The sequence below is a fragment of the Styela clava genome, chromosome 4, assembly GCF_964204865.1.
Source record: "Styela clava chromosome 4, kaStyClav1.hap1.2, whole genome shotgun sequence".
Taxonomy (NCBI): domain Eukaryota; kingdom Metazoa; phylum Chordata; class Ascidiacea; order Stolidobranchia; family Styelidae; genus Styela; species Styela clava.
This window is the reverse complement of record NC_135253.1, coordinates 17,280,477-17,307,401: the sequence shown is the minus strand read 5'-3', so window position 1 is coordinate 17,307,401 and position 26,925 is coordinate 17,280,477. Positions and strand designations below refer to the sequence as shown.

At 35.0% G+C, this 26,925-nt stretch overlaps 4 protein-coding genes across 6 annotated transcripts in view; 3 read left to right on the top strand and 1 right to left on the bottom strand.

The window, feature by feature from the left end:
• The window catches only part of LOC120327206 (glucoside xylosyltransferase 2-like), a 55,420-nt gene that overhangs the window by 23,854 nt on the left and 4,641 nt on the right, over window positions 1-26,925 (top strand). The gene's annotated exons all lie outside the window — the stretch shown is intronic.
• Window positions 63-15,025, top strand: LOC120327179 (BTB/POZ domain-containing protein 9-like). Its single transcript, XM_039393613.2, has 13 exons — window positions 63-360; window positions 1,607-1,739; window positions 8,311-8,541; window positions 9,485-9,609; window positions 10,092-10,267; window positions 10,617-10,851; window positions 11,439-11,558; window positions 12,028-12,137; window positions 12,592-12,781; window positions 13,069-13,176; window positions 13,260-13,407; window positions 13,700-13,858; window positions 14,272-15,025. Exons 1-13 carry the CDS (start codon window positions 161-163, stop codon window positions 14,356-14,358), a joined length of 2,022 nt encoding a protein of 673 aa, XP_039249547.2. The 5' UTR covers window positions 63-160; the 3' UTR covers window positions 14,359-15,025.
• Window positions 15,161-22,626, top strand: LOC120327196 (uncharacterized). 2 transcript variants are annotated; one of them, XM_039393640.2, is made up of 11 exons: window positions 15,161-16,155; window positions 16,502-16,636; window positions 17,906-18,008; window positions 18,402-18,522; window positions 18,608-18,742; window positions 19,187-19,300; window positions 20,495-20,615; window positions 21,015-21,111; window positions 21,348-21,533; window positions 22,036-22,120; window positions 22,212-22,626. In XM_039393640.2, the coding sequence occupies exons 1-11, from the start codon at window positions 16,068-16,070 to the stop codon at window positions 22,473-22,475; spliced, it is 1,449 nt and encodes a 482-aa protein (XP_039249574.2). In that variant the 5' UTR covers window positions 15,161-16,067; the 3' UTR covers window positions 22,476-22,626. The 2 variants fall into 2 exon arrangements, with proteins under 2 accessions (XP_039249574.2, XP_039249575.2); XM_039393641.2 differs by lacking the exon at window positions 16,502-16,636.
• Window positions 22,741-26,535, bottom strand: LOC120327215 (uronyl 2-sulfotransferase-like). 2 transcript variants are annotated; one of them, XM_039393673.2, is made up of 7 exons: window positions 26,422-26,535; window positions 25,941-26,153; window positions 25,219-25,457; window positions 24,970-25,108; window positions 24,514-24,608; window positions 23,673-23,823; window positions 22,741-23,313 (listed from the first exon to the last, which is right to left on the bottom strand). In XM_039393673.2, exons 2-7 carry the CDS (start codon window positions 26,115-26,117, stop codon window positions 23,149-23,151), a joined length of 966 nt encoding a protein of 321 aa, XP_039249607.2. In that variant the 5' UTR covers window positions 26,118-26,153; window positions 26,422-26,535; the 3' UTR covers window positions 22,741-23,148. The 2 variants fall into 2 exon arrangements, with proteins under 2 accessions (XP_039249607.2, XP_039249605.2); XM_039393671.2 differs by having other exon boundaries at window positions 23,673-23,829; window positions 26,422-26,530.

The following is a 26,925-nucleotide window of genomic DNA, read 5'->3' as shown; positions in this document are numbered from 1 at the left end:
AAAAGTTGGAATTTTTATTTTCCGCGTGCGTTCCAGATAGCCCACCTTAGACTTGACTCCGGATTCGGACCGATTTTTTTGCGGGTTGCCAGTCACACTTCTGCACTTGTCTGCTTGCGGGCTGAGTTATTTCTTCAAACTGTTGAAACGTCTATGTCAAATGTCAGTATCAATGTGTGACAGTTTAGTCGAAGATAAAACATTATCTGAAAGTGGCGAAGTTGACCATTGCAAAGTTCTGTCGGAAGACATTGGTGGCCTGGTGTTGAATCAAGATTATAGTGATGTCACTTTCGTCGTCGGCGGGAAATGTTTTTCCGCACATCGAGTGATTCTTGCTGCAAGATGCCAATATTTCAGGTGTGCCTCCGTTAAATATTAACTACAAGCATCAATAATCATATTTCTTTATTTGCCAGTAATCAATTTCTAATTTTTAAAATCAACCCCTCCAGCCCTCGCTGCCTTGTATCGTTACCGGTATCACAGTACTGCAGTACCGGTATCACATCCATGCTTTCGAAATCAAATAAATGGCTAACTATCGTAATCCAGTAATTCCATACTAACTGGACAAATATGTATGCGCGGCGGTGTGGCTTAACGGGCTAAGCGTGAGGAATACGCTCGCCACCGCACCTCTAATTATTCCGCGTGGGTTCGTATCCCATGCAAGGATGGTTATGTGCGAGAGGATTGCTGGACTCCTCGCCGTCGTTGGGTGGTTCACGTAACCGCTGGTCGGTTACGGCTTCCTCCACCACCAAGTCCATGCTTCCGAAAACAAACAATATACGGTAACTAATCCCATACCCGACATGGAATGGTAACCGTGCGAGAGGCCGTGGTTCGTCATGAATAAGCCGTCTTATCGGCTTTCCTCTCCCCGGGATAAATATGTAAATCCTATGCTATCTACAGATTTTTTAGTCAATAAATACAAACATGAGGTGGTAATGGAGAAAACGATATTCCAGTATTCAGGCTGTTTGTATTTGTTTGGCAAAGCAAAAACTCAATAGGAGTTATCGTATACCCATTACTGCATTATGCATTAAGGAAGGGAAGTTGTTAAGGCAGCTTGATTACTAGTACCGAATTTACCGCACATTTCTAACCGCTGAACTGTTGGTTTGTCTATCAGAGAATAAACACAATCAAACCCAACATTTAGGTATTCCTGAGGTTCTTGTGTATCCTATAAGACTGCTAGGATATCGAAGACAGAAACAATTTATAAAACCGAATATAAACACATTATTGGAGATATAAACAGTGCAAATATAAAAGAAGTTGCTGTGTTTATGCTTTTAGAACATAAAATATCACTTATCAATGGATGATTTTGCTATCAAAGTGAAGTATAAATACATAAAAAAAATTAAACCAAAACACTTGAATAAAAAAAATGTATATCTTGAAACCTCTTCAAAGTATGGGTTTTTGGGCATGCATACTCTTTCACATCTCCTTTGGGGAGTGGGTAATTATCAGCGTATCGAGTGCATTAAAGTCAGTGCTGTATCTATTTTATTACATGTAATTATTTCCTTGGTAAAACAATTTTCTTATTTGTTTTATTATATTTTATTATATTTGTTTTAAGAGCTCTTCTTTTTGGTGGTATGAGAGAAGCACAGCCTGAGGCTAGAATACCGGTTGATGACACGACTCCTGAAGCATTTGGTTTACTTTTACAGTACATTTACACAGCGAAACTACAACTTGCCGAATTAACGGTTAGTTCATTTATGACTATATAAAAGAGGTTTGCTTGGCATCCAAAGCAAAATATTTACCTTCAATTAGTACCTGTGAAAAATGTTCAGAATTTTCATGTACAATAAAATTGACAGCCTTTCAATAAAGAAATGATTGCTTTTTCTTATCAAATATTCCTGTAAAAAGTAAGTCAAAATAGCAATGTATACAAACAGTGTTAACTCTAAGGAAATTATGAGTGCGAAAGTGCTTCGCAGTCGAAAAAAAAAGTGCGAAAGTGCTTTTTCTGATTTTAACTAGTTAGGTGCCCTAGCTTTCGTTTAAACTCATTTCAAACAGCATAGATAGTCGAAAAAGCGCTCCTTCCGTTAATATTGTGAATAATAGTGTGTCTTTCCGTTGACGGAGTTTCGTTTAAACTCTTGTTAAAAACAAGCGAATTCATCAAAGGACACCTGATAAGCACACTTGTCGGGAATAAAAGTTTCGTGCAATCAACCACCAGCGTCAGTAACCGCACTCCCGCCTGAACAGACAAGCCTTGCAAACTTGTTTCTTCCATCTAACAGACACCGATTGATACATGCAGATATTAGTTACTACCGGCCATATCTAGTGAGGGGGATCATTTGTACAAAACCCGGGCAAAATGACATCCCCATGACCCATCACCAATATCGCTTTAGTATAACACGCTTCCTCGTCCGAAAGAATATGCTTGAAAGTAGTCCGCCCTCTTCCCTTTTAAGAGATTGGTTAACGTCATGTTTCTCCGGCCAGTTTTTCTTTGGGAAATAAGGCAAGATCACCATAAAAGTACAGCTGTTTTTATAGATAGAGTGACCTACTTTCTATCGAAGATTTTTTTTCCGAAATATGATGCAAGATCACTTTGAAATCCCTTTCATGAGCTAGCTTGGCCTAATTTATATTATACTGTCTCAGGGATTACGCGAAGACGTGTAGTGTAATTTTCAAATATCGACTTGCATTGGTTTGCGTGCCAGTTAGTTCAAATCGGGTAGAAAACATCATATATTTGCAATTTTTTTTAGAAATGCCATGTACTTCCAGCATTTATAAAGAACGCTCTCTCTAATGCTGCAGACCTAGTATGAAATATTCGCATCTCAACGCCACTTTCAATTACACTAATAGTAATGATGACACCAAAGAGTTTTCCTTTGCGAAGGTACAGGAAATACAACAGGGTGATTCTTGAAAAAAACATAAATGTAAAAAATAAACGAATGACATGAGTGGTTCCCAAATAATTTTGAGTGTGACGCGAAATACCAATCCATTTGATAAATCTTTTTTAGTCGACCACGTGAACGCCGAATTCCTGGAAATTAAAGTTGAAAGAGAAGTACGCATTCTCACATAAATAATCGCGATATATAATCGTTCATGTGCACAAATCTCACATGTAGCATCGGTTAGTTGTGCATGAAATGTAAAACTCTTATGTGTGTGCGTTTCAATTTCAATAAAATCAAATTCGTTTTTCCATGCACCATTACTTGTAATTTTAATATTAATTGCGTTCCGAGTTTGTAAAGTTTAGAAACCTCTTGTATATAACATTACCACTATTTTGATTGGCTAAAGAAAGATAACTCGTAACCGCTTTTCGGCAACATGGTATTCGTTTTATATCTGCTTTGAACAGAGAAAAAAACATGTGCCCTCTCAGTCATCTGATCACAATCGAAAATCCGTATTCATTTTTTTCGCGATTTCGGCAATCGTTATTATTAAGGGTTTTCAAGACTGAAAAATAAACATCGTTCTGTTAATTATATATTTCAGGCCATGTTCTTTATATCCTGCCATAATTAGCAAATCTTTATTAAGCAACCCATGATTATAAAATAGCTTTGCTTATCATTTGCTGCTGAATCTTGTGCTATCGCTTGTCAATTATAGCAGAGACGTAAGGAACATATTTAAATTTTTTTTTTAATTTTAAAATTAAACATATTAAAAATGTTTATAAAGAAATTAACCACGTTATCAGCGCCAACTAACAGAAAATAACCATAAATCACAATTAAAATTCAGTCGGTAATAAATGGCGCTAAGGTGATGCCATACAGAACAAAAAGATTTGGTCGCGAGAGTTACCTTAGATGACGGTATAACGATGTTGTTTTATAAGCGGAAGGTAGAACAATCAAATTTAATAAAAAAACGGGGGTTACGACACCCGTAACACATCAAGTTCATTAGACATCTCTAAAGACTTCTAAGTTGGTTACTCGATTACACTATACTATCAATATTACACTTATTACACCTGTTTGAGTATTCCGGACAATTTCTAATTTGAAATAAACGAAAACTCAACATATCATAATTAATACACAAAAGTAAAATAAACATTCATCGAAAAAGTTATTATTTAAGAACAACAACATAATCGTATAATTCCGCCCAAACCCCGATGTTCGCAAGTGAGATGATAAATAAATACTTTCTGTGTATTCGATAAATCAACTTCTGCAAACAGTCTTGGTGCAAAATATTTCCATCCAGTGATATGCTTACAAATATTCTCTGCGTTAATATCATAACCTCGCCTATAGCCTGCTATAGGACTGGGCAAAATATTCGTATCGTTTCAATTTCATACTTTGCGCCAAAAAAGGTACCAAACAAAGCTTCCTAATTTTAGAAGAGTCAAAATAAATAGACTATTCGAAATAAATATCCCAGATTTCAAACTCCGTATATTGGCAGCATGAATTAGCCGTTTCATGTAGGAGCCGCACATACAATTGATTGTCGAAAATTAAAAGTTAAATTGACGTTCCGAGAGCCCACACATGGTATAACATGTACAGGCTATAACCAGAAAAAAATGACAAGTCATAATCCTTTTAATGTGCTTTCAATTAGCTCGTTAGTGATCCCTCCCATCCTTGGCCAAGTAATGTTTCGAAAATGTGAACCTTCCACTCAGCCATGCATGGCGGGTGGAGTGTTGAAATCGTGAACAAGAGTATAACGTAAAATCAATCGTGAATTTCGATGTAACAACGCACACTGTCGCCGTCATGAATTGCGCCTAGTAACATCGGAAATGATTAAATTCGTGATATTTTGAGTGTTTTTGCACCAATAATTAGGGCGTGATTATCAAAATGGTGAATTTGCAGATTCCGTGAATAAAATTGTAACATTTTAGCTAGAATTATCACCGGGCAGGGGCGCAGCCAGGATTTTTTCAACGGGAGATTAGGGGGAAGTTAAAACATTACACCAAAACTGCAATTCGCGACGACGTAATGCGTTTATAACTAAAATGTGAGGTCGTTCACGGCGAAATTTCGCAGTTACGTGTAGCCCGCCTTTCTTTGCCCAACGGTCCGAAGTCCTATTTTTAAACATCGGCCATTTATCGGTAGTCAGCGGGCATCCGCATCTAGAAATGAAACAATAAAAATCGCGAAAATTAAATTTGGAGAGATCTATAACTCGCAGATGTCAGTAGTGTCATCATGGTTTATATGTACAAAAACACGCTCGCATGTAGCGACGATCAAAATCATGAAAATGTGAAACTATTACTTGAGAATTATTGTTAATGAAGTTAAATTTTTATTGCCATTCAATGATTATTTCATAATTTTGTCATAATCGAAGGCTGCAGTAAATTTTTTGTCGCCGCGATCGTGTTGTTAAACTATATTATTAAAGCATGTTTTTATTCACTAGCAAATATTAATTCTCACGTAACGGCGGACATCGTCGTTTGGTTTTTATATTTCGGATAGAATTGTGAATTCACATCGGCGAAGATTTTAAAGACAACTATTAATGAGCGCATTCACAACGAAAATTGATTTTGTTCTGATTTTTTATCTTCTGTGTAGGATTTGTATCAGTTCGTAAATTACCGTCCCGAGTTTAAGCGAACAATAATATTATTACTGACCCCGGGATGCGATATTTGTGAAGCAGATAGTTGACATTTCTATGCTTTTAATTTTAGATCGTGTCTGTGTTACTTTTGTATTAAATAATAATTGAAAAACTCCGCAAATTAGTTATCTCTTGAGTACTCAGTGTTAAGTATTTACGTAACTCAGCTTTGGGTTAAAACACTGATAGTAACTAAACACGTGAATAAATCGGCAATAATGGCATTTCGACATGGTCAAAATAATATTTCTCACCAATATCTCATGAAAGTTTCATAAAATACATTATTTACTCGTCTTACTTATCGACGTTTCTAAATTCACAAAAACGATGTTGACACGCTTTATACAAAATCGTTTCAAATTTATTGTTTCTACATGTTAGTGATAGCCGTCTGGTTAATTCTTACCCGTAACTCATTGTAAAGTAATGTTAATAAATTGTGTTTTGCTTTCCAATGCGCGGTTAACCGCCGTTAAATTCGTTCGTTTTCCGGAATTGCAATCAACAATTACACATTTTTTATTTATCATTATCAGTACCGAATAAAAAACGATAACATATCGTGAAGATGAAAAAAGTCGTTGAAACTTGAGTTGAATTAGTTGCAATTAGCGCCTGATTAGGCATCAGAGCACTCGAGCCCAATGTTTTTAGCATTAGTCGCATATGTAAAATATCCTTAAAGAAGTGCTGTTTATTAAAGTCATCTCGTCTTATGGCCACGCAGAAATGCCTTTATTGCCGAATTATTTAATCACAATTTTAAATCAACATTCAGGATTGGCACAATCTCAGATTTGCGAGATTTATCTGTAAATTAATACAGACACCATAAAAAAATTATAAAAGTTAATTATCGTATTAAATATTTGCATTCCGGCATCGATAATAATAATACCATTTGCTTAAAATTGGGACAGTAAATTTACAAACGTTGATAGGTAATATCAAGTCAACGCAAATGTTTATTTTGGTTTTGAAATTTGTCGTTGATGCCCTTAACAGTTGTTGCCGATGTGAACGCACGCGTAAGCCTGGATTGCCAAACCCAGGATATAGTCGCCAAAACGATTGCGGTGACAAAAACAATTAGCTATTATAACGAAATTAACCAGTAGAAAAGGCTTCCTTGCTAATTTTTCGACCGACGTTCTAGACTCCTGCTGTGCATAAAAAATATTCCTTATTCGTTAAAAATATTCAATTCGAAAAAATATTCGATTTTGCCCACCCCTACTCGCATATTAATGAGGAAATAGTTTAGATTGATTTTTGACCCTGGTCTGAGTTTGATTTATCGTGAATGACTAGACTAGCTAATACTGAATATCGCAAAATTCCGCGAAACGCCATTTGCTTTTAACATTCGTGGTTACAATAAAATGGCTGTTAAATGTTAATACGACATATGTATTTTGTCAATTTGGCGATTTTGCAAATCTGTGAGATGCTGCTAAAAGTTTCTTCTATTTTAACAAACAATGGCCCAAGTTTACATTCCATTACTAAACAATGTCGTGTCGAGTATCAGGAATTTCTGAATGGCTCCAGTAAATTCACTAAGAACAGAACACAGACCTGTCAAACCAGTACTAGAAAATCGTGTACTTTGGTCACAATCCATCGATGTCATTGACAGTCACATGACCACTCTCGTTTAGAGAAACGCACTGCCTTGCATTCGGACATCTGGTTTCCAAGACGCCGCCGAGCGTTTACGCGGTCGAAGCGGAATCGGTGTGCTTGTATAACAATCATATTATAAACAAGAATTTTGCCATTAATGCAAAAGCTTTATCTTCCATGTCTTCACCACATAGGTTAGAATTCCGGTAAATATCGTTATGATATGCAGAATTGAGTTACAAAAGTACTAGTATGTTACTTATTTGTCAACTTAATACGCACACAAAAACATTTGTCAACTTTGAATTTTTATTCCATTCAAAATCGAAAAAAAGTGCTATTTCTCTTCAAAATCGGAAAAAAGTGCTATTTCGCAGTCCCTAAAAAAAGTTGCGAAAGTGCTTCGCAATTTTCGCAAAGAAGTGCGCTAATAGTGAACACTGTATACAAATCTTTCATTCATTGATTTTCATGAATTTAATACAAATAAATTGTTTATCAAGTGGATGGCTTGCATTCATATCTACTGCAATTTTTTTATATGTATTGTGTCCAAATAAAAAATTATTGATGCCACCGTATTGGTCACAAAGTGTTCTCATGGATCGTTGGTGGTGGTGGTCTTAGGGTTAATGTTGTTGTGATAAATCGCTTTATTTTATTGTTTTATTTGATTCATATAGAAACTATTGGCATATATGACAATTATGGGCGCTTCAGAAGTGTGTGTACTATATGGAGGTAACCAATTTTATTCTTCTACTTTACATCAAGTTGTGTAAAGGGACTGAAACCTATGGGCAGTGGGATATTCACTTGGCTAACACAGACAGTCCCCGAACTCGTAATAGAACTACGATAACGAAAATTGGAATAAAATCATGGCCTAACCCTAACTTGGTACACACACTAAAAGGAGTACCCATTTATGTTCATATTTTTGAGCATTACTCTATTGTTTGATATATTATTTTGTATAGCATGTTGGATGCCAATACCTAATAATAACTTTACTTTTTTTTAACAATTTAGGAAGAATGTATGCTTGAAGTTCTAGCACTTTCAAATAAATATGGTTTTTCGGCATTGGAAAAATCAATTTCCAACTTCTTACTGAAAACAATCAGCATTGGCAATGCCTGTGAAATTTATGAAGTTGCAACTCTCTATTCTCTCGATGATTTGAAAGAAGCAGCAGCAGAGTTTATTGACAGAAATGCTGTTGATATTTTGAACAATGATGCATTTTTGACACTTTCATTGGCAAGTACATTTTGAAATAATGGTGTGCGAATATAGTTGGCAGTGTTTAAAAGAATAATATTAGTATCAAATTTTCATTCACATGTGCAAATACTTTCGTTCTACACCATTGACGGGCCTGTTTTGATTGAACATATTTTACAATAAGTGTTTAATATTTCATCATAATATGGAATGGTCATCTTAGACAGGGCTACTCAACTATTTTTATCGAAGGTCCGCAAACAAAACTTCAAAATTATTTGTGTCCGGTCTTTCCAGAAATGATATTTCGGCATCCTAAAACGAGCACTTCCTTGACCGAATAATGATTAGTAGGAAATTAAAATTGTTTATTATGGTGTTATAGTTCTTTTCGTATATATTCAAAACTATGAAAGTCATTTTATAATAGGAAATTCCAAATGTGGGGATAACGATCCAAAATAAATAATTGGGTGCGGTCCAAATCCAATACTCGAAAGGTTCGAATTCGGACCGCGGTCCGCCAGTTGAGTAGCACCGATCTAGAACACCATTGTCGGTTAGGCTATATATTGTACTTGGAATTCCAGCTTTGAAACTATATTTTCAGCTTTTATTCAAGTATTCAGTTATGCTCGTCCCTGCCAGTGACTTAGTCAGATAGCACTTTACTTAGCAAAGTAATCAAAATTTCTTCATATAAATAAATTCAGGAAATATTCAAAAGTATTTATTTCCGATTGGTAAAGAATAAAAATTCAGCTGCCTCGTTTTACTTGAACTTAAACACTTGGTTTAAAATTTTGACTGCCCCATGAGTTGATAATCTGTTTCGTTATTTCAAACCCAGAGAATCGTCAAACTTTCAATCTGAATAGCTCAAAAGTAAAACAGGAGTTTTTTTTATTCTGCCACCTTAGTTTGAAGCCTGTTGAATTATACTGGGAAAGTTTATTTCTATTATTTTCTGCTATTTTAGGAAGCTGTTACCAGCATAATCAAGAGAGATTCGTTTTGTGCATCAGAGCGTGCAATCTTCAAAGCTGTCGAAGCGTGGTGGGAACAAAACGATTTGCCATCTGAAACAGAAATTGAAAAAACGAAGTAAATTTTATCAACATCTGGACCCTAGAGTTTGGGTTATTAGAATGATAAATGCTACAATTTTGTTTGCTCCGCTCTCATATCATGTTCATCCTCTATCTATAACAATGTGGTCTTATTTCTGAATATTAAAAATAATAGGGTGGATTATTAATATTACAGCTGGCGCGTCATGCTTAGCACAAGAAACATGTTCGCCATCGCTCCTCTGATTATCCTGTGAGAATTTGCAGATTCGAATCTTGTCTTGGTTGAATGCGAAGATCGTTGGGTGGTTCACATAACCACTTGGTCATAGCCAGTTGGTTATGACTTTTCCCACCAGGAAGTCTATGCATCTGATATGGACTAGTAACTGGACAAGAATCTGTGGTTTGCCAAATTATTGAGCCTTTTCTTTTCCCAGGAAAAAATTATACATTTCGATATGGCTGTCAGATAACATTAGTTGCTATTCTGATTTCTGAATATATTTTTCACAGAAAAGAGACTTTAAGAAAGGAATTGCTTGGTGGTGTAAGACTCTCTCTAATGTCGATACAAGAACTTCTGCACACAGTGAGACCGTCAGGATTGATATGTCCCAACACAATACTTGACGCTATTGAACGGCAATCAGAGCAAAACAACGTTGATCTCAATTACAGAGGAGTTCTATGTAAGTGTTATATCGGACTAGAATTAAAAATGCATATAATGATTTAAAATAAGATTTGTGCTCTGAATGGCTATATCCACCAAGTCATATAATTTCTATAGTATAGTTGAATAGTGTTTTTCCAATTTTTTTGTTAGATGAAATAGCCGGATTATAGAAAACGTATGTAACTCGATTTTGGGTTGTTTGAAATATGAAGATTATTATGCTGCATTATTTTTTGGGACTAACATAGTTGCAAAATTGTTTCAAACTATTTACTGATCCATCTTCTTGAAACTTATTAATAAAAGTGAATGTCCTAATATTGCATTTGTCGTAACGATCAATAAAATATTGATAATTCAAGGTCCAGAAGAGAACATCGCTACAATGCAGCACGGCGCTCAAGTAATTAAAGGTGAAATGTGTGCAGCTTTGCTTGATGGTGACTCGACAAATTACGATATGGAAAGAGGATTTAGTCGTCATTCGATTGACGATGCTGTTGCCGGGAGTAAACAAGAAGCTGGCATTGTAGTCAAACTAGGAAGACCATGCATTATCAACCATATTCGTATGTTGTTATGGGACAAGGACATGAGGTTTGTTTGTGATATTTTATTCTCGATTGGGTCATATTTAACAAAGATTATATATATATAAGTCAATGTATATCCTACGGCAGTGGTTTTCGAACGGTGGGGTGCGCGCCCCACAAGGAAGGGGAGAGATGTAGACAATTTCAGAGGGGACGAGAGGCTAATTAAAAATAAAAATATTTGTTAGATTTGATCTTGCCCGCATTATTTTGGATATTTTCGTTTCACTATTGTTTACATTTCTTTATTATGTACACATGGTCTCGAAAAAAACATACAAATTCTTAAAAAGCACGGCTTAAAAAGTATGAGAATTACTGTTCTATGGATTTGAATTTGGAAATTTTGAAAGTTCCCTTACATTTTACAGTTTTCCAAAAACATTCCAATAGCTTTGTCATATGAGGAGACTTCAATTGGTGAAAATTATAATTTTTCAAATGAAGCTATTCCAAATTTTTTTTAAATTAAGAATTCAAAAATGCAATTCATACGGTAATCAAATTTGAACCGAATTTATTCCATTTTGAATGTTCAAGGCACTATATACAAAGTTGCTTACACTTGTTTGTGTATTACACTGTTTACAGGTCATATTCTTACTACATTGAAGTGTCAATGAACGACGTTGATTGGGTTAGAGTTGTGGACTATTCAACATATCATTGTAGATCATGGCAATCACTTTATTTTAGAAGAAGAGTGGTCAGGTTGGTATACAATAGCAGCATTGTTGCCAGTTTTTATGTCATTAGCCTCCACATTTTTGAGGATTTTTGTGTTTCACGATTTTTCCTTTGCAATGGATATAATCCCAATCCTTACAAATAAAATACATTGGCTCGGCGGTGTGACTCATCGTGCTTAGCAGTAATGAGTTGCTAGTTGGAATCCCATGCAGGGATAGTTATGTGCGAGAGGATTGCTGGACTCTTCGCTGCCGCAAAGTGGTCCAAGTAACCGCAGGTCTGTTGCAGCTTCCTCCACCATCAAGTCCATGCTTTCGAAAACAAATAACTAACTAATCCCATACCCGACATGGAATGGTAACCGGACGAGAGGCGTGGTTTCAATGTTTGAGCCTTTTCTCTCATGATACTCTTTTTCATCTTGTACCCTTCTCAAGTTTATTCTTGATTCGTATGGAATTAAAGTTGAATTGATATTCCTAAATCACAGATACATTCGTATTGTTGGAACTCACAACACCGCTAATAAAGTTTTTCATGTTGTATCATTGGAAGCAATGTTTACAAGAAGCACCGAGATAATGGAAGATGGAATCATTGGTAACCAACTGTTGTCACCCTTTTATAAATTCAACATGTGTGGTATATTTTTGTTTCTTCAAAATTTTGCCCCACTGTTGTACATGCTTGCTATCTCATCTCTGCGTTCGTTCAGAAGATTTGAATCTCACAGTGAAAATATTTCTGAAATTATTGATTAACTTATTGTCATTACTGGGTGTTTTATAAAGCAGTTGCTTGGTCCATGTCCATTCATCAGGAAAATTTCAGCTGGTATTGATATATTCATTCAAAACTGGTATGAGCTATATGACTTTACCATTCATCATATTTTCTTTCTATGAGTAAACACATAATATCAAATCGGTCTTAACAAAATGGTTCGTTTGTCAAGTTTGAATACAGTATTTTAGTAGAAAACCACTAGTTTTCTGTTATTGTGGTCAATTATTTTTTTCAGATTCCTTACTTAACTAATTCTTTCCATATGCAGTTCCTCAATCAAACGTCGCCACTGCTTCAAAATGTGCAACGGTGATAGAGGGTGTCAGCAGAGATAGAAATGCTTTGTTGAATGGTGAGGTTGTTAATTATGACTGGGATTCTGGTTATACTTGCCACCAACTTGGTAACGGAGGAATTGTGATCCAACTCTCTCAACCTTATCAAATATCTACAATGAGGTTTGTGCAATAAATGCAATGAAAAAAAAAAATTATTTTATTATTCTGCCTCAATGATCTCTTATGTCCAAAATACGGACTTGAGTGTGTCCTGCTTCTAGGATTTTTAATATGGGATTCCCATCCTACATTATCTTGTTATGTTCAACTTCTGTTGGGTATTCGTTCCAGATATTGTCTTGTCTTACATTTGATATGTACTGGCATTTTTCATTATAAAAATTGTTGTATATGCAATATTACATTTTTTGATTGTGTCCTGATTTTTCATGTTTCTCATTCTTCAGAATGTTGCTGTGGGATATAGATGACAGATGTTATGGATATTATGTTGATATTTCCACAAACCAAAAGAAATGGAAAAGAATTATTGATAACACTAAAAAAGAGTGCAGGTAACTGTGTGAAATTTTAATAATTTTATAGATTTAAAATTTTACGTCAGGTATTCAACACAAAACAACCACCTGATTTTCAGATCGTGGCAAAGCTTGGTGATTCCTCGTCAGCCAGTGGTTTTTATTCGTATCATTGGAACAAACAATACTGCAAATGAAGTATTTCATTGTGTTCATTTTGAATGTCCCGACACAACGACATCCGTTTCTTTGCCTGATGCTAATGAGGTAAGTGAAAATACTCCAATACTTATAGATTGTATGCTAATGAGGTAAGTGAAAATACTCTAATACTTATAGATTGTTTGTTAGATTGAAGTCCTTGCTCTTGTTTTAATGAACACATCAATAAATTGGGTTGGATTTTCCAAAAATAGTTACACTCAAAAGACGTCAGTGGCTGCTTGTAACAGGGCCTTGTTTAGAGCAGAAGACATGAATGAGCGTCATATACAAAAATGTTATTTTATCATGATACTATGGTTATGATAAATTTTTTACATTCACCAAATTGTTTTAGAACAAAGTGGATGGTGCAGAAGTTGGAGATATTAGTGAATTTGCAGATTTAGCAATCCTACAAAATTCTGGAGAAGATTTTGAATTTGCTGATGCTGAAACAAAATCAACAAATCAAATCGAGATACCTGATGATTATAATAGAACACAGAGATTTCAGGTAGTTTTACACTCATTCTTAACAGTGCAAGGTATGCTTGACAGTCTGAATCCCCCAAAATGGTTATATTTGATTTAATCACCCTGATGTATTTGTATTTCATGGGATAGTGAACATGGTTTTCTAAACATAGATATGAACTTTGAAAAAACATTATGTTTGTCACCAATCTTCTAAAGTCTCACTCAATGTTAAGTTGGGCTTGCTATAGAGGCCACATATTTTCCCACAATTTGATGGAATCGATAATATAAAAGTTACATTTTGGGAAAAATGCGGACAATAATATTGCAGTTTGGCTTTGATTTAGACCTAAGGAATATCACTTCTCCCTATTTTGAGCTGTAGTAAATAGTGCTAACTTATTCTTTATTTCCTGCCTACAGCTATAGAAATGTTCTTTGCATTTTCAGAACAACAACCCATCAGGTGAAGGAAGAAGAACAATGCGACATTCCCGTGGTTCCTTATTTAATCAGAATTCACAATCTAAAACATAATCAGAACTCGTATTATCCATGACAATCAACATACCTGTTACCATTATTAGATATATTTGTATATATTGTACATAATATATCAACTTTATATTCTCTTTGTTGAATAAGATGTAACATATTGAGTGTTGAACTACTTGTTTTAAATACATCTTCTATCACATTGTAATTGTTTATCACATGGTGACATGTTTGATATGAGTTTCTTCCGATTCACAGTGCGTTGTTCCACTGATTGTCCATAAAAAATTAGTTGCATTTAGTTTTCTACTGCCCTTTTCCCTCGTTCGATTGTAAAAATTAAAAAAAATAAAAATGAGCTGTATAATATGCTCTACTTAAAAAGTAATAACAATATTCGTTGCCCTAAGAATTGTAAATTTTGCTTATAACTTGCAATTGAGAAAATGGTTTAGTCTTTTTGCTGTTTGAGCAAATATCCTTTTAAATGTTATTTTTAAGTAAGTAAAGAACTAATTTGATGACTGTTATGTCAACTGAGTCCTGAGACGAAATCATAACCCCATTAATTTTAAAACCCAGTATATAGTGTTTCCATTATTATAGTTTAAATTCCTTATATCCATGCATCGCATTTGTAATGCAATTACACTAACCTAAAGTATTAGTTGATGAGCTTATTTTGAATCAATAAACTTTGAAACTGGAAGCATTTGTAATATAACTAACAATTGTAATAACAAGTTTAGGCATTTTGTATGAAAGATAATGGAGGCTGCCAAAATTAAGAGTGCTGTTAGTTCATTTTTATTGAATTCCAAAATATATTTCTCAATATTGAGTTTTTTTAAGGTCTATTTTTCATCGTTCGTTGTATAATTCATCTTGTCAGAATATGTAGGTTTGTTTCGCGATCAGATCTCCATAGCTGTTCGTTTCCGAGATCTTAGTGTATAATTTCTTACATTATACATTACGCGGTACATTATATATCGTACTTGATATTATCAAGTGCATCGTTTAAAGTTGAGACCGAAATTGAAAATGTGAGCGGTACCCGTTATTGATATCGGGGCCATTCGAGAAACTTCGTTGGAATCCCAGATTTGATCTTTTTAGCGGCGAAGAAATGTAATACACTCGAGCACAAACGTTATGCTACAAAGTATGCATGTTGTGCGCGCTATATACATAGAACTCGAGTTCACAAATCGCATAACGCAGAAGATTGAATTTCGTGAACCATGAAGGACTAAAATTGAAAGGATCTTATGCAATAAGTGTTGTCGCGGACATGCTCTTCGTTAGTAAGACGAAGCCTGATCGAAAAATCCTCAATTTGCATAGCATTAGCGCGACCCTTCGTTTTATTTGTGATTATTTGCTAACGTGAACTCTTCACTGATAGCTTTTACTTGCTGAATTGCAAAGCAACTATCATCGGGATATGCATGTATATATAACATGAAGGGCTATTACTTTGATTCGATAAGCAGTATTCATTTATACATATGCTTGCTTGGCTGTTCTGAAGGCGTGCGATAAAGTGTCGAAATATGAATCGTTTAACGTTAATAATTAATTCGAATTTACGTCACTCGTATGTTTGAGCAAGAAATTAATTAGTGATTGCAATGCAGAATGCAATTTGAATCAGTGTTAATCTGGGTTTGTGTTGAAGTAAAGATGTGCAGTATACAGTCGCTAAAGGAATAAGTTTTGTTTGATATTTATTTGACTCTGCGCAGAACATGGACGACCCACAACATCGCGGGAAACTTTTATTTGCTTTGGCTGCTTTTCTTATGTTCTGCCTTGGTAAATTTATGCCAATAAAGAGTAAGTTTATGCATATCTGTTTGGTGGACTAGAGTTGAATAAATTCTGACATTTTTATGAATTACTATATGTCACGGTATGTTAGTCGTTGGTCACGATGTATTCGTATTGCCGGATCGTAATTAGATTTCCATCAATTTATAAAATTAAGAATCGCGAGAGATTATTTTTCCGCAACCAGAAAACAATATGAATACAATAAAACACAATTTATAATCGAAAAGTTTTCAGTATATATAGTCTGGGTGGTGACCATGCGATCATCAGGTTCAATCATTACCGGTAAGAGATAATTGAAAAGAGTAGTCACATATATATACTTATATATATTCATTTCAAAATACAGCTTGTCAAAATGATGTAATAAATGCAGTCACACAACCCAACTGTTCAGAAGCATATCCATCTGATATTCATGCATATCGTGCATGCATGTCAGCATTTGCATTGCAGCACAACTGGTATCCTTCTCCAATTGCTGGCAAGTATACATTAGTAATATATACATATCTAGTGACCCAATATAAAGTTGGTTATTACCTTAGGACTTAGACGCCAGTTGACGATCAAAAGAACTTGTTGTAACCGGTAACCATCTAAAAACGGTTTACCGGTTGACCATTCCCAACCCTAGTTATGACAAAAATCGAATTACTTCCCTGTTATTCAATGCCGAAAAGTATGAGAATCGAAGCGCGATTTTTATGTAGAGATTGGTGTTTAGTACAAAATGAATATTATCATGATTGATGGTGTTAATTTAGGGGCCTTATTTCAATTTTCCATAAACGATTTTTTCTGCGGCGTACTCTCATCTAGTATATATATATATATATATATACATATGAATAACTTTTATATTTTTATGTTTATTATTTTTTCTGTACTATGATTAGGCTTACCATATATCTGGAACAAAAAAACGGGACGGTACGGATCGGACTAACTGCGGTTCGATTCTGAGGCTAAGTAATATCTGAAACTTCTATCATATCTTTGCGAGTAGATACCGGGCATTAAATTAGCCATAAATCAATTCGTACGCGCAGTCGCCAAACATTATTTATGAAAGCAGTCAATTATTTGAACATTTCAATAATCGACATAAGAGAGACACCTGCGATTGTACTCATAATGACAAAATAGCAGAATGATTTCTGCTCTGTTACTTGAACAGTGTAAGTTCGAAAAAATTATAAATTTTGACAACAAGACTTTCTACTCAAACGGGCAAAGTAACCACGGAATGATGTTGAATTCAGTTTTAAGGTAAATGAGCCGCAAATCCTATTCCAGTCTCGTAGAGGCTCGTTTCATTTTTATTTTCGAGTTTGAAAAAAACATTATTGTGTCTTTCTACGCGTCTATTTGGAATTTTGATAATCTATCGACAGGTCAGTTAACGTTGTGTGTCAAATTATCGCAATTAACATAATTATAATACCTATGACACAACAAAACAGCAGTTCTCTCTCCCTCTGTTAACTAGTGAATCAGAGATAAATTGGATGCTTCCGTTAAGAAAATAATTTTGTAATAATATTATATGAAAAAATTGTTTTTGACTGCCACGCTACATAACCGGGACATTTAAGTCTACCGGGCGGGACGCCGGGACAGCTTGTCAAAATCGAGACTGTCCCGGCTAAACCGGGACGTATGGTAAGCCTAACTAAGATATATCACTGTATACGACAGCTAACTCTGAAATTGGTAATCGAATTGCTAATTCGATTCGCTTTATTTATAGGCTTGTTCAGTTATCCGGTGTGGAACGGATTTGATGGTTTTTGGCAAGATGGTGCTGCGCTTGAAACGCTTGCAAATTTCATGTGGTATGGAAACAATACAATGTAAGTATATACATATATATATAATATTACTGACCTACCTTCATCAAACAGAAGTATTCTATATTGGTTGTGTTTACTATTTTAGTTTTAGACACCCAAAACACATCACAAGGAAATCTGAAAAGAGCATGCCTTTTTGTGAATTTCTCAGTAATTCATGAACCGCGAGTTAAAACTGGCCCTCAAGTTAAACGACTGAACAGTCGTGGTGGAATTCCAATTTTTACGCTTTGCGCCATAGATGAGTGTGTATAGATAATTTGACTCAAGTATTCTTGGTTTTCGCGGTGCGCTGAACAGACATTAGACTGAACCACGCAAATAACAGAATCATCAAGTTTGGTTGATTTAAATTGCATTGTCTGTTCACATTACTATTATGTTTCTACTCAGGTACAAGTCCGTTATCACAGCCTCTATCCGCGATCTTTGGTCTCTGTTAGTAGCTTACGGACCTCAGCCTTCGTATGATGATATGGGATGGTATGCTATCAGCTATCTCCGAATACACGAAGTAAGATTGATTTAATGAGTTCAATGATTCAATTACTTAGGTTACAACTTATACACTCACGTTTCTATCTATCCAACAAAATCAGGTTTTAGGTCCTGCAGATGATGATCCAACGTCATACAACAACTTTTTTGGAGAAACAATACAAATTTATAATTGGATTTGGGAATATGGATGGGATGAATACGGGGAATGTGGTGGAGGATTTTGGTTTGATCAGGTTGGTTAGCTTGATAACAATCCAATAATAATTAATTAAATCAGTGACCTATTCAAGATAACCGACCACTTGAGCGTTCTTTTTGTTTGAATTCTAAATGAGTAATTTCGTCTTTAACCAAAACCTGTAAATATATTAATCGCTTTAAAAAATGCAATGACTACTACCATCAATAGTATTGAAATATTGAAAGTATTTTGTGATTAATCTTTTGAGTATATATATGCTGAATATTTTGGGTATCAAACAAACGCACATTTAGAAATTATGTTTTGATGTCCGTTCGATGTCCGCCTTTTTTCCCATTCGAATAGATTTGAAACAATTTAGCAAATAATTGTTGACCATCAACTGGCCACTCTAACTTTGTTCCCTTAATTTATGATAACATTTTCTTAAACCCGTGTCATATTTTAAATTGAATCATACTTCATGTTTCTTCAGACGTTGGGATCGAAACAAACTGTTGAAAACGCCCAAATGTTGTTTCTGGCGGCAAAATTACACCGAATTACTGGAAATGACAGCTTTGCTAATCAAACTGAAACAATTTGGAAGGTAATTAGGCAAATGAAACAGAATTGTTAGCGAGTACTTTTTTAGTTTATGTTAAACCCGAACTATACCAAAAGGTTGCCTGGCCTATCTATATTTAACAGTTTACTATAAGAATACAAATAGAGAGTATCTAATATACTAATTTACTTTCTACTGCTCACAGTAACTGAAAACGCCTAACAAATACAATTGCATCAAGAGCAAAACACAAATGATCAAACATATGAACACGCGATACTCCCGTAGTATATATGTGTATCAGGTCAGTGGCGTAGCAAGACTCTCGTGGGCCCCCCCGCAAAAATATTTTGTGGAAATGACCCTGAAAACTCTCGGACATAAGCTAAAACAACGCTTTTTTTTATTTTGTTAAAAAGCGTAACATGTCGCTATTGAAAGGCGATGGTAATCTAAAATTTGCCGTTTATCTTGGTTACTTTAATTTTTTTCATACGTGCTCCCTCTTCTGTCCGTTTTCTGCGTTTCTGTGCGCCACTGAGAGGTTTTGCTTTCGACATCATTCTGACAGCCTTTGTAATTTTGCCGGTGCGATCAAACCACAAGACGCCGAAAATCGGCGACTGCCTGGCATTGTTACGTAACAAAACGATTTGAGCAGAACTAACATCAACGTTATAAGATGTGCATTACTGGATTTGCGATGCAGCTTTTGGTTTTGCGGCTTAAATTTCTAAATTATAACCGCTTGGGCCCCTTTGCGCTGTGGGCCCTCCCGCGACTGCGGGGGTGGATGCTACGCCACTGTATCAGGTTAGAGTTGGGCCATAATTTGATTCTGATTTTCCTTATTTTAATTCAATTATGAGTTCGGGGACTGTCTGTGTTAGCCAAGTGAATATACCCCATGTCCATAGGTTCTGGAGCGTCAAACACGCAGTCAATGTTGGTAGACCACCCTCACGTAACCATGCAACGAACTTGCTTAAAAATTAAAATAACATACTGAAAAATCCTATGGTATCCTGTTTCTTTCAAATATTGAGATTAAACAGCCAGCAAAAATAATAAAAATAATTATGTTTATGCGGTTATGAATGTAGTTTGAACACATTTTGCTACTGGACATTTGAAAGTAATATTCTCCTAACATCAATTAAGCACAATCTAGGAGTACACCCTGTGTACAAACAGACAATTGTATAAACACAAACAAAATTTAAAACATCTCTTCAGTTCATTGACGACAATAATATAATCAACAATGTGACATTCCTGGTAGCAGATGGAATAAACCTAACTACGTGTGGCAGCGATGAGGTTTACGGGCCTTCCTACAACATGGGACTGATGATAAGTATGTTAATATATACCCAATACAGCTGTAAGGCTATGTAAACGCATTGATATAGTAATCTAATTAACCGGCATATCAAATTCGCTATAAAATAAAAGTCAGCAGTTAAAAATCAACATAATTTTTTTCACCTAAAATCCAATCACATTTAATTTTCAAATTCTATCAAAGAGTAAATTGTACCGTTTTATTTCTACAACTTTTTTGAAAGGGAAGAGTCATACTGTTTGTTGAACATCTGTATTTATTCTTGTTGAATTCGGGAATAGAACCTATAAAGTTCAACCAACGTAATCCTATAAAACATTTCTTACATTCCCGCCATTGAATTTTCAGATGTATCACAATTACCGTTTGTATTGGTAATATTTCTAAAATCTTTTTTGTTTTACATTATAGGTGCTTTGGTTGAAGCTGGTCCAGTACTTAATCGAACTGATGAATTCTTAAATATTGCTCATAGCATCGCATTTGCTGCGATAAAGTTGTTAACAAAGTAAGTCAAATTAGATGAAACATGCGAATTTCAAGTGACATTGCAATTTCTTGTGGACTATTGCTTTTTGTATGTGATAGTAACATATGAGTACTGTACTGCATTATTAATGTTTTCCACTATTGTAAGATTTATTAATTTTTTGAAAAGCCATAGAGCAACAATTTAAAATGATACATGCATAGATCTAAACGTGAAATTATAAGGTTTACTGCTTTGTACTAATTCAAAATTAGAAATGGGACCCTGGTTGAATACTGCACACCAACTTGTGACGACGATGCGAAACTGTTTAAGGGAATTTTTCTACGAAATCTTCGGTACTTACTCGACTACATGGACCAGAATCCTAGAAGAGGGGACGTTTTCAGAAAGGGAGAATACATAAGTTACTTACGTAACAACAGCGACACTGTATGGAAGTACGTTTAGGTTAACAGCTATAATATATACCCGAGCTATTTGTCAAGCGGGCATTTTCTGGTTGGGTTTTGGGATTGAGTGGGAAATCAGCGCAAACTTAATTGTCAAAACATGATTACAGATCATCGATTTTGTATAACAGACCCATACGCGCCATCAAAACTATATTTAATCCACCGAATTACAACTTTTGATCCTGTTCCATAGCTTGTGTTTTCGTCGTAAATTCAATATCTTAAGCTGATCTACATACAGTTTTTGTGAAATTTGCATTCATGATATACAGATAAATAATTTTTTTTTAAATTTGCCTGATATAGTTTTAACGTTCTCATAAATTTGCCCAAATTTATTTCAAAAAATACGAAAGCAGTTGAGAAAATGATGTTATTCCTCGGTGAGTCGGAGTGCATAGAAAATTTATTTATTGGTTAATATGTTCTTTGCAATCATCACCACAAAGCATATTTAAAACAGCATTTGATATTGTTTATGTACCAGGTCTGATCGTTGCGAGCCGTTGAATGAAAAATGCGATGTGATGTTCACGGATGGACCTTCACTGAATGACGTAACAGTTGGGCCGGTAAAATATATTTTTATTTGAATGAACTAGTCACGACTACATCGAGAAAACATCTACATCTTCAATATTTTTTATATATTCAATGTTTCAGGTTTTCAGCAAAGACTTTAGAGGACCGTACAATATATCTAATCCAATAACTCAAACGGCAGTTTTGGATTTATTCGTTTCCAGCATAAATTCGGAGACCAAATGTGCAGGTAAAGACTGTGGTTTCGACCCACCACAACCTACACCAAAGCCACTTACTTGTAAAAATAACCCATGTCCGCCAAATCAACCATGCTGTGCCTATTCCGACTATTATACTTGCTGTGAACCATCACAAAAATGTGTGGCTGGATATTGTGTATAAATCGAAACGACAATTCCTCAACAAAATGGAATATTATTTTAGCATTGAATGAGTAATTTGATACTTATTATATCTTAAAAAACCACAAACATATCTATCGCGCAATAAAGACTCGATTAAACTATCTGTTAAGAGATTTCAGGAAGAAGATATTGTTCACCTATTCATGATATATCTTGGTCAAAAATTCCCAGATATTTTCATATTACTTATATATAGTTATATTTATGCATGTTCTCACTTTTCACTGTATATCAATGTACTATTTTTGTCGGTTTTGTATATAAATATATATTTCAATAAATGAGTTTGACGCAGTAGAAACAAATATCAGCATGTTTGCACCATTGCTACAACGTTACTTCGTATACAAGATTTGTTAAAAGTACAGAATAAGATTTTGAAAAAACGTGCAGTCCGGAATAGGCTTCTATCATGCTGCCGACTGCTAAAATCAATTTTGCGATTGAGAGAAATTGAATTTCATGACGGCGACTTTATTGCGTTATGCTTCTCGGCAACGAAGTTTTCACGTTTCTAAACCGAGCACCATTTTTCTACCGTGCAGTTCTTCACCCATTTTCTAGTTTTGAATTTATTTTGTAACGCTTTGCATAGGTAAAGTTATTGAAGCCGAAACAGCGCATTTAATAGATAGAAAATCTGCCATAATTTAGTCTAATAACATATCTTTAAATTGATACAATCTTTCCCGGACAAAATCATAAAGTTCGTATTCAAGACTTAGGCATGTTTCGGTCCTGAGAAAAATTTTCGCTGCCTCAGAAGTCTCTCTCTTATTTCTTGTATATGTTTCATTTCTGACTTTTATAGTCTTCTGCAAATAATAAATATATACATTAGACATACATGAAAAGAATAAAATAACACAAAAAACGATGACTGCAATTAAATAAGTAACTAATCTTTGACTGATAGAGTGGATTTTCATTGTTTATGGCGAGAAAATTGAACCTACTAAAGTACATTTTGTGTGTATTATTCTTCAAGTGTTCGATAAAACATTTTATATGATCATAAAATGCTTAAAAATCTTTCCCGGGACATACTGACGCTCTCAATTGGCAAGCATCATCGATAATTCTCTTAAATTTCAATAAATATACAAAAGGAAACAGAGAATAGAAAGTGATTTTAGTGAATAAAAAATGATACCATAAATTGAGTGATTTTTACCTGACTTTTCATAGACTGAGCAGCATTTTTAAAATACCGTGGAATGAGATGTTCAAGAATTTTTAAGCTGTCATCAAGATCCTCTAAGGTCCCAACAAATACGTAATGATTTTTAATATTTTCTTTGGCTCTATCCAGTGCCCAGCGCGATCTGCTCCTTCAAATATAGAAATGAGACGATTGATGGATATATATGATAAATGAAATATCTTCGTGTTTCAATTGCGTCAAAGTTTTTTTTTTGGTTGGCATCCTAACAACTCGTAATGATTGGTATTTTAAATCTCAGGTATGAACACTGGGCATACGCGCTATAGGCGTTAGTGTTACTCAATTAGAGTGAATTAAATAGTCTAGGTCTCTAGGACAGCGGTTCCCAAATTATGAGTCGGGTCGAAAAGAATCTTAGTGGGTCGTGAAAAGATGTAGAAAAAATTTGCTACACGAAGAATGATCATGTGGCTTTTTACGCATAGCACAGAGGCCGGCAACCCACGGCCCGCAGGCCGGATCCGGCCCGCGGAGCAATATAATCCGGCCCGCCCCTAACTCACTTATAGTAACAAAACAGCTGTTTTGACGACTATATTCTTTACGTAACAGAATTTATTTTGAGACACATGTAGACTAAATTATATTATAACCTAACAAGTATATAATTCCCAATTGCGCGTTTAATTAGTTTAATTATCGCTCATCCTACTAAAAATATGTGCAAGTCAAAAATATAAAATTACATTGTAGAAAATCACGAGATGGGTCGCCATAAGCTGTGGTGATAAATAGTGGGTCCCAACTCGAAAATTCGTTAACTTAAGTAACTTACATTTAAGTAACTTACATGCATCCTGGTTCTTGTCCACAAAAGTAAGGTACAACTTGCCAATATGGCTTTGTGCATTCTTGTCGTCTCTTTTGTACACATTCGTCAATTGTCTAAATGAATTATAGAAAAACAAATATTACTGCTATATGTCCTATATATAAAATTATAGTAACAAAACTGATAACAATGTTAGCATGGCAGAATCAAGAATTCGGATCCGGGCCTTGCATAAAACCTAACACTGGTGGTAATAAAAATAGGTAAGCAATGAAAGCTTATTGTGTATCAGTAGCTACTCTTCTAGAACTTGTCTAGGGCCTTCCTAGGAGAGACGGCGCAAAAACGTGAATCCGAAGACGGGGTTACTCGTGGTTTATCCAAAATAAGTCACATAGTTTTGGGAATGAGCCACGATGATATTTCGTCCGATTAAAGCAATGGCATCGCATAATTGAACGAATGATTAATTACCTCTTGAGTTTTTTGATCACCAAGTTTAGCACCACCCCCACCACGTTGATTGCCGAATCGTGAGAAATAATAAAATGATTCAAATCTGGCAATTGGATCACGAATCATGTTGATGTAAATTGGCTGTTTCTCGCCAAAGCTTGAAATGAGAAAGAGAAAATTATTAGAAAAAAAAAGAATGATTAGAAAATCAGTGAATCAGTGAATGAATGAAGAACAATAACGAGAAGATAAGCTCCAATATCTTACTTTTCAAAATCAATGAAATATTGATGTCGAATATACATGAACGGATGTGTTTGTGAATGCAGATATTTAATAAATTCCATTTGTTCTTCACCAGACTTGTTTGGTTTTTCTCCATCTTCATACGGACTTGCAACCTTGAAACCATTTTGTGCTCCCAAGCTGTAACTAGTACTTGTCAACGACATACTGCCACATTTTGGTACTCGATTGAAAATTAAGTATCGATCGTCATAGTTTTTCTGTAACAAAATTCAGTTGAGTCATGTAAATTGTAGACCATTTCACAGAGAACAACAAGGCGCCAATCATAAACTAATACATTCTTTGGAATATTAACTGTTACCGACTGCCGTGAGGATTGCGAGTTCTAGAAAAATGTCTAAAATTGGCGGTTGATGGTACTTTTATGTTCCCAATTGGAACCTATAAATGCTAGCTGGATCTTGACATCGGTATTATTGCGATCGATATTTGTATGGTATTAAATGGTGGTTCCTGTGAATTTGGTTCAAAATATACCGAGTGTATCGTCTGCTACCGTTGTTGAAGCTTTACCATTTAATTCATTTACTATTTTTAAATAAAAAAAAACCTTGAATACATTTTGAAAAAAAAAATTTTTTTAAAAAACAAATTCTGAAACTTTAAAACATGGAATTTTTGCATTTGATACAATGAGTTTCAGAGTATTCTACCATATGCGGGCTTAAAATTCAGCTCACCTTTATGACTAAAGATTGAATGTTTGCAGAAGAAAAATGCTTTCCTGATCTTGGAAGATTTCCCATTCTTGCCGAAGTAAAACGATGACCATTGTTCATAAACATCAGCACCATGAATGCAGATATAATGACCAAGTATAAAAGCCTCCGCTTGATAAATCTTCGCTTCAGAAACATTTCCAGTCACGACGTACAGTATGATAAAAATAAGTTCTGTAAAGTTGAAAATATGGTAACGAATATATTCAATTTCTGTTTTTACTTCAGTACGGTGAGATAGATACTTTTCGTTAATTTGATGAAAACCAAATTCTAGTCGAAAACATTGGAAAAAGCAGACAAGTCACTTTCCTGTTGGAATGAGATCATTTCAATGACAATTGTTATCAACCATAATTGTTAAATTACTTGGACGATCTTGTTAGGCCATTCTAGAATTATAAGCTGGGAAACTGGATAGCAGGCCTAAAATATTACGTACTTCAACGAATTCATAATCGTAAGTTCCATCTGCAACGAAACTATATGTCGAGGGCTCGGAAAACGTGTTTATCAATTCCAAACTCAAGTTGGTACCTGCCTTGAAGCCGACCTACTCAGACTAGCTGTACCTGTTTTTGTCATAGAAGAAATATAACAAGAAGCGATTTCGATGAAAACGGTCTTGATGAGTACTAATAAAATTTAATACTGTTCCAAGTCTAACTGATCACTGAACGCTGAAACCATACAACCTTATCGTTCTACTAACGATAAAGAGGGTATTGAAATCCCGAGAATTATCGCGTAAACAAATTATCTCACAAACAGATTCAAAACCCGGGGTTCCGTCACGTTACCACGACTACAATACCTGTTATTACCATCCCTAACTATAGAAAACGCCGAGGAAAATCGTACGCGGAAATCTTCGCCGTCAGCGAGACACACAATTAACATTGCCCGAGGCACAAGAGGTTGTTTAGATATCAGAAAAGTTCGCCCG

Coding starts and splice junctions, on each gene's coding strand:
- LOC120327179 (XM_039393613.2), top strand. CDS start 161: ATGTCAGTATCAATGTGTGACAGTTTAGTCGAAGATAAAACATTATCT. Junction 11,559..12,027: donor TTTAGAAGAAGAGTGGTCAG/GTTGGTATACAA, acceptor CCTAAATCACAG/ATACATTCGTATTGTTGGAA. Junction 13,859..14,271: donor ATAGAACACAGAGATTTCAG/GTAGTTTTACAC, acceptor TTGCATTTTCAG/AACAACAACCCATCAGGTGA.
- LOC120327196 (XM_039393640.2), top strand. CDS start 16,068: ATGGACGACCCACAACATCGCGGGAAACTTTTATTTGCTTTGGCTGCT. Junction 18,523..18,607: donor GCTATCTCCGAATACACGAA/GTAAGATTGATT, acceptor CAACAAAATCAG/GTTTTAGGTCCTGCAGATGA. Junction 19,301..20,494: donor AAACTGAAACAATTTGGAAG/GTAATTAGGCAA, acceptor ACATCTCTTCAG/TTCATTGACGACAATAATAT.
- LOC120327215 (XM_039393671.2), bottom strand. CDS start 26,117: ATGTTTCTGAAGCGAAGATTTATCAAGCGGAGGCTTTTATACTTGGTC. Junction 24,609..24,969: donor GTGATCAAAAAACTCAAGAG/GTAATTAATCAT, acceptor TAATTCATTTAG/ACAATTGACGAATGTGTACA. Junction 23,830..24,513: donor GGACAAGAACCAGGATGCAT/GTAAGTTACTTA, acceptor CTATATTTGAAG/GAGCAGATCGCGCTGGGCAC.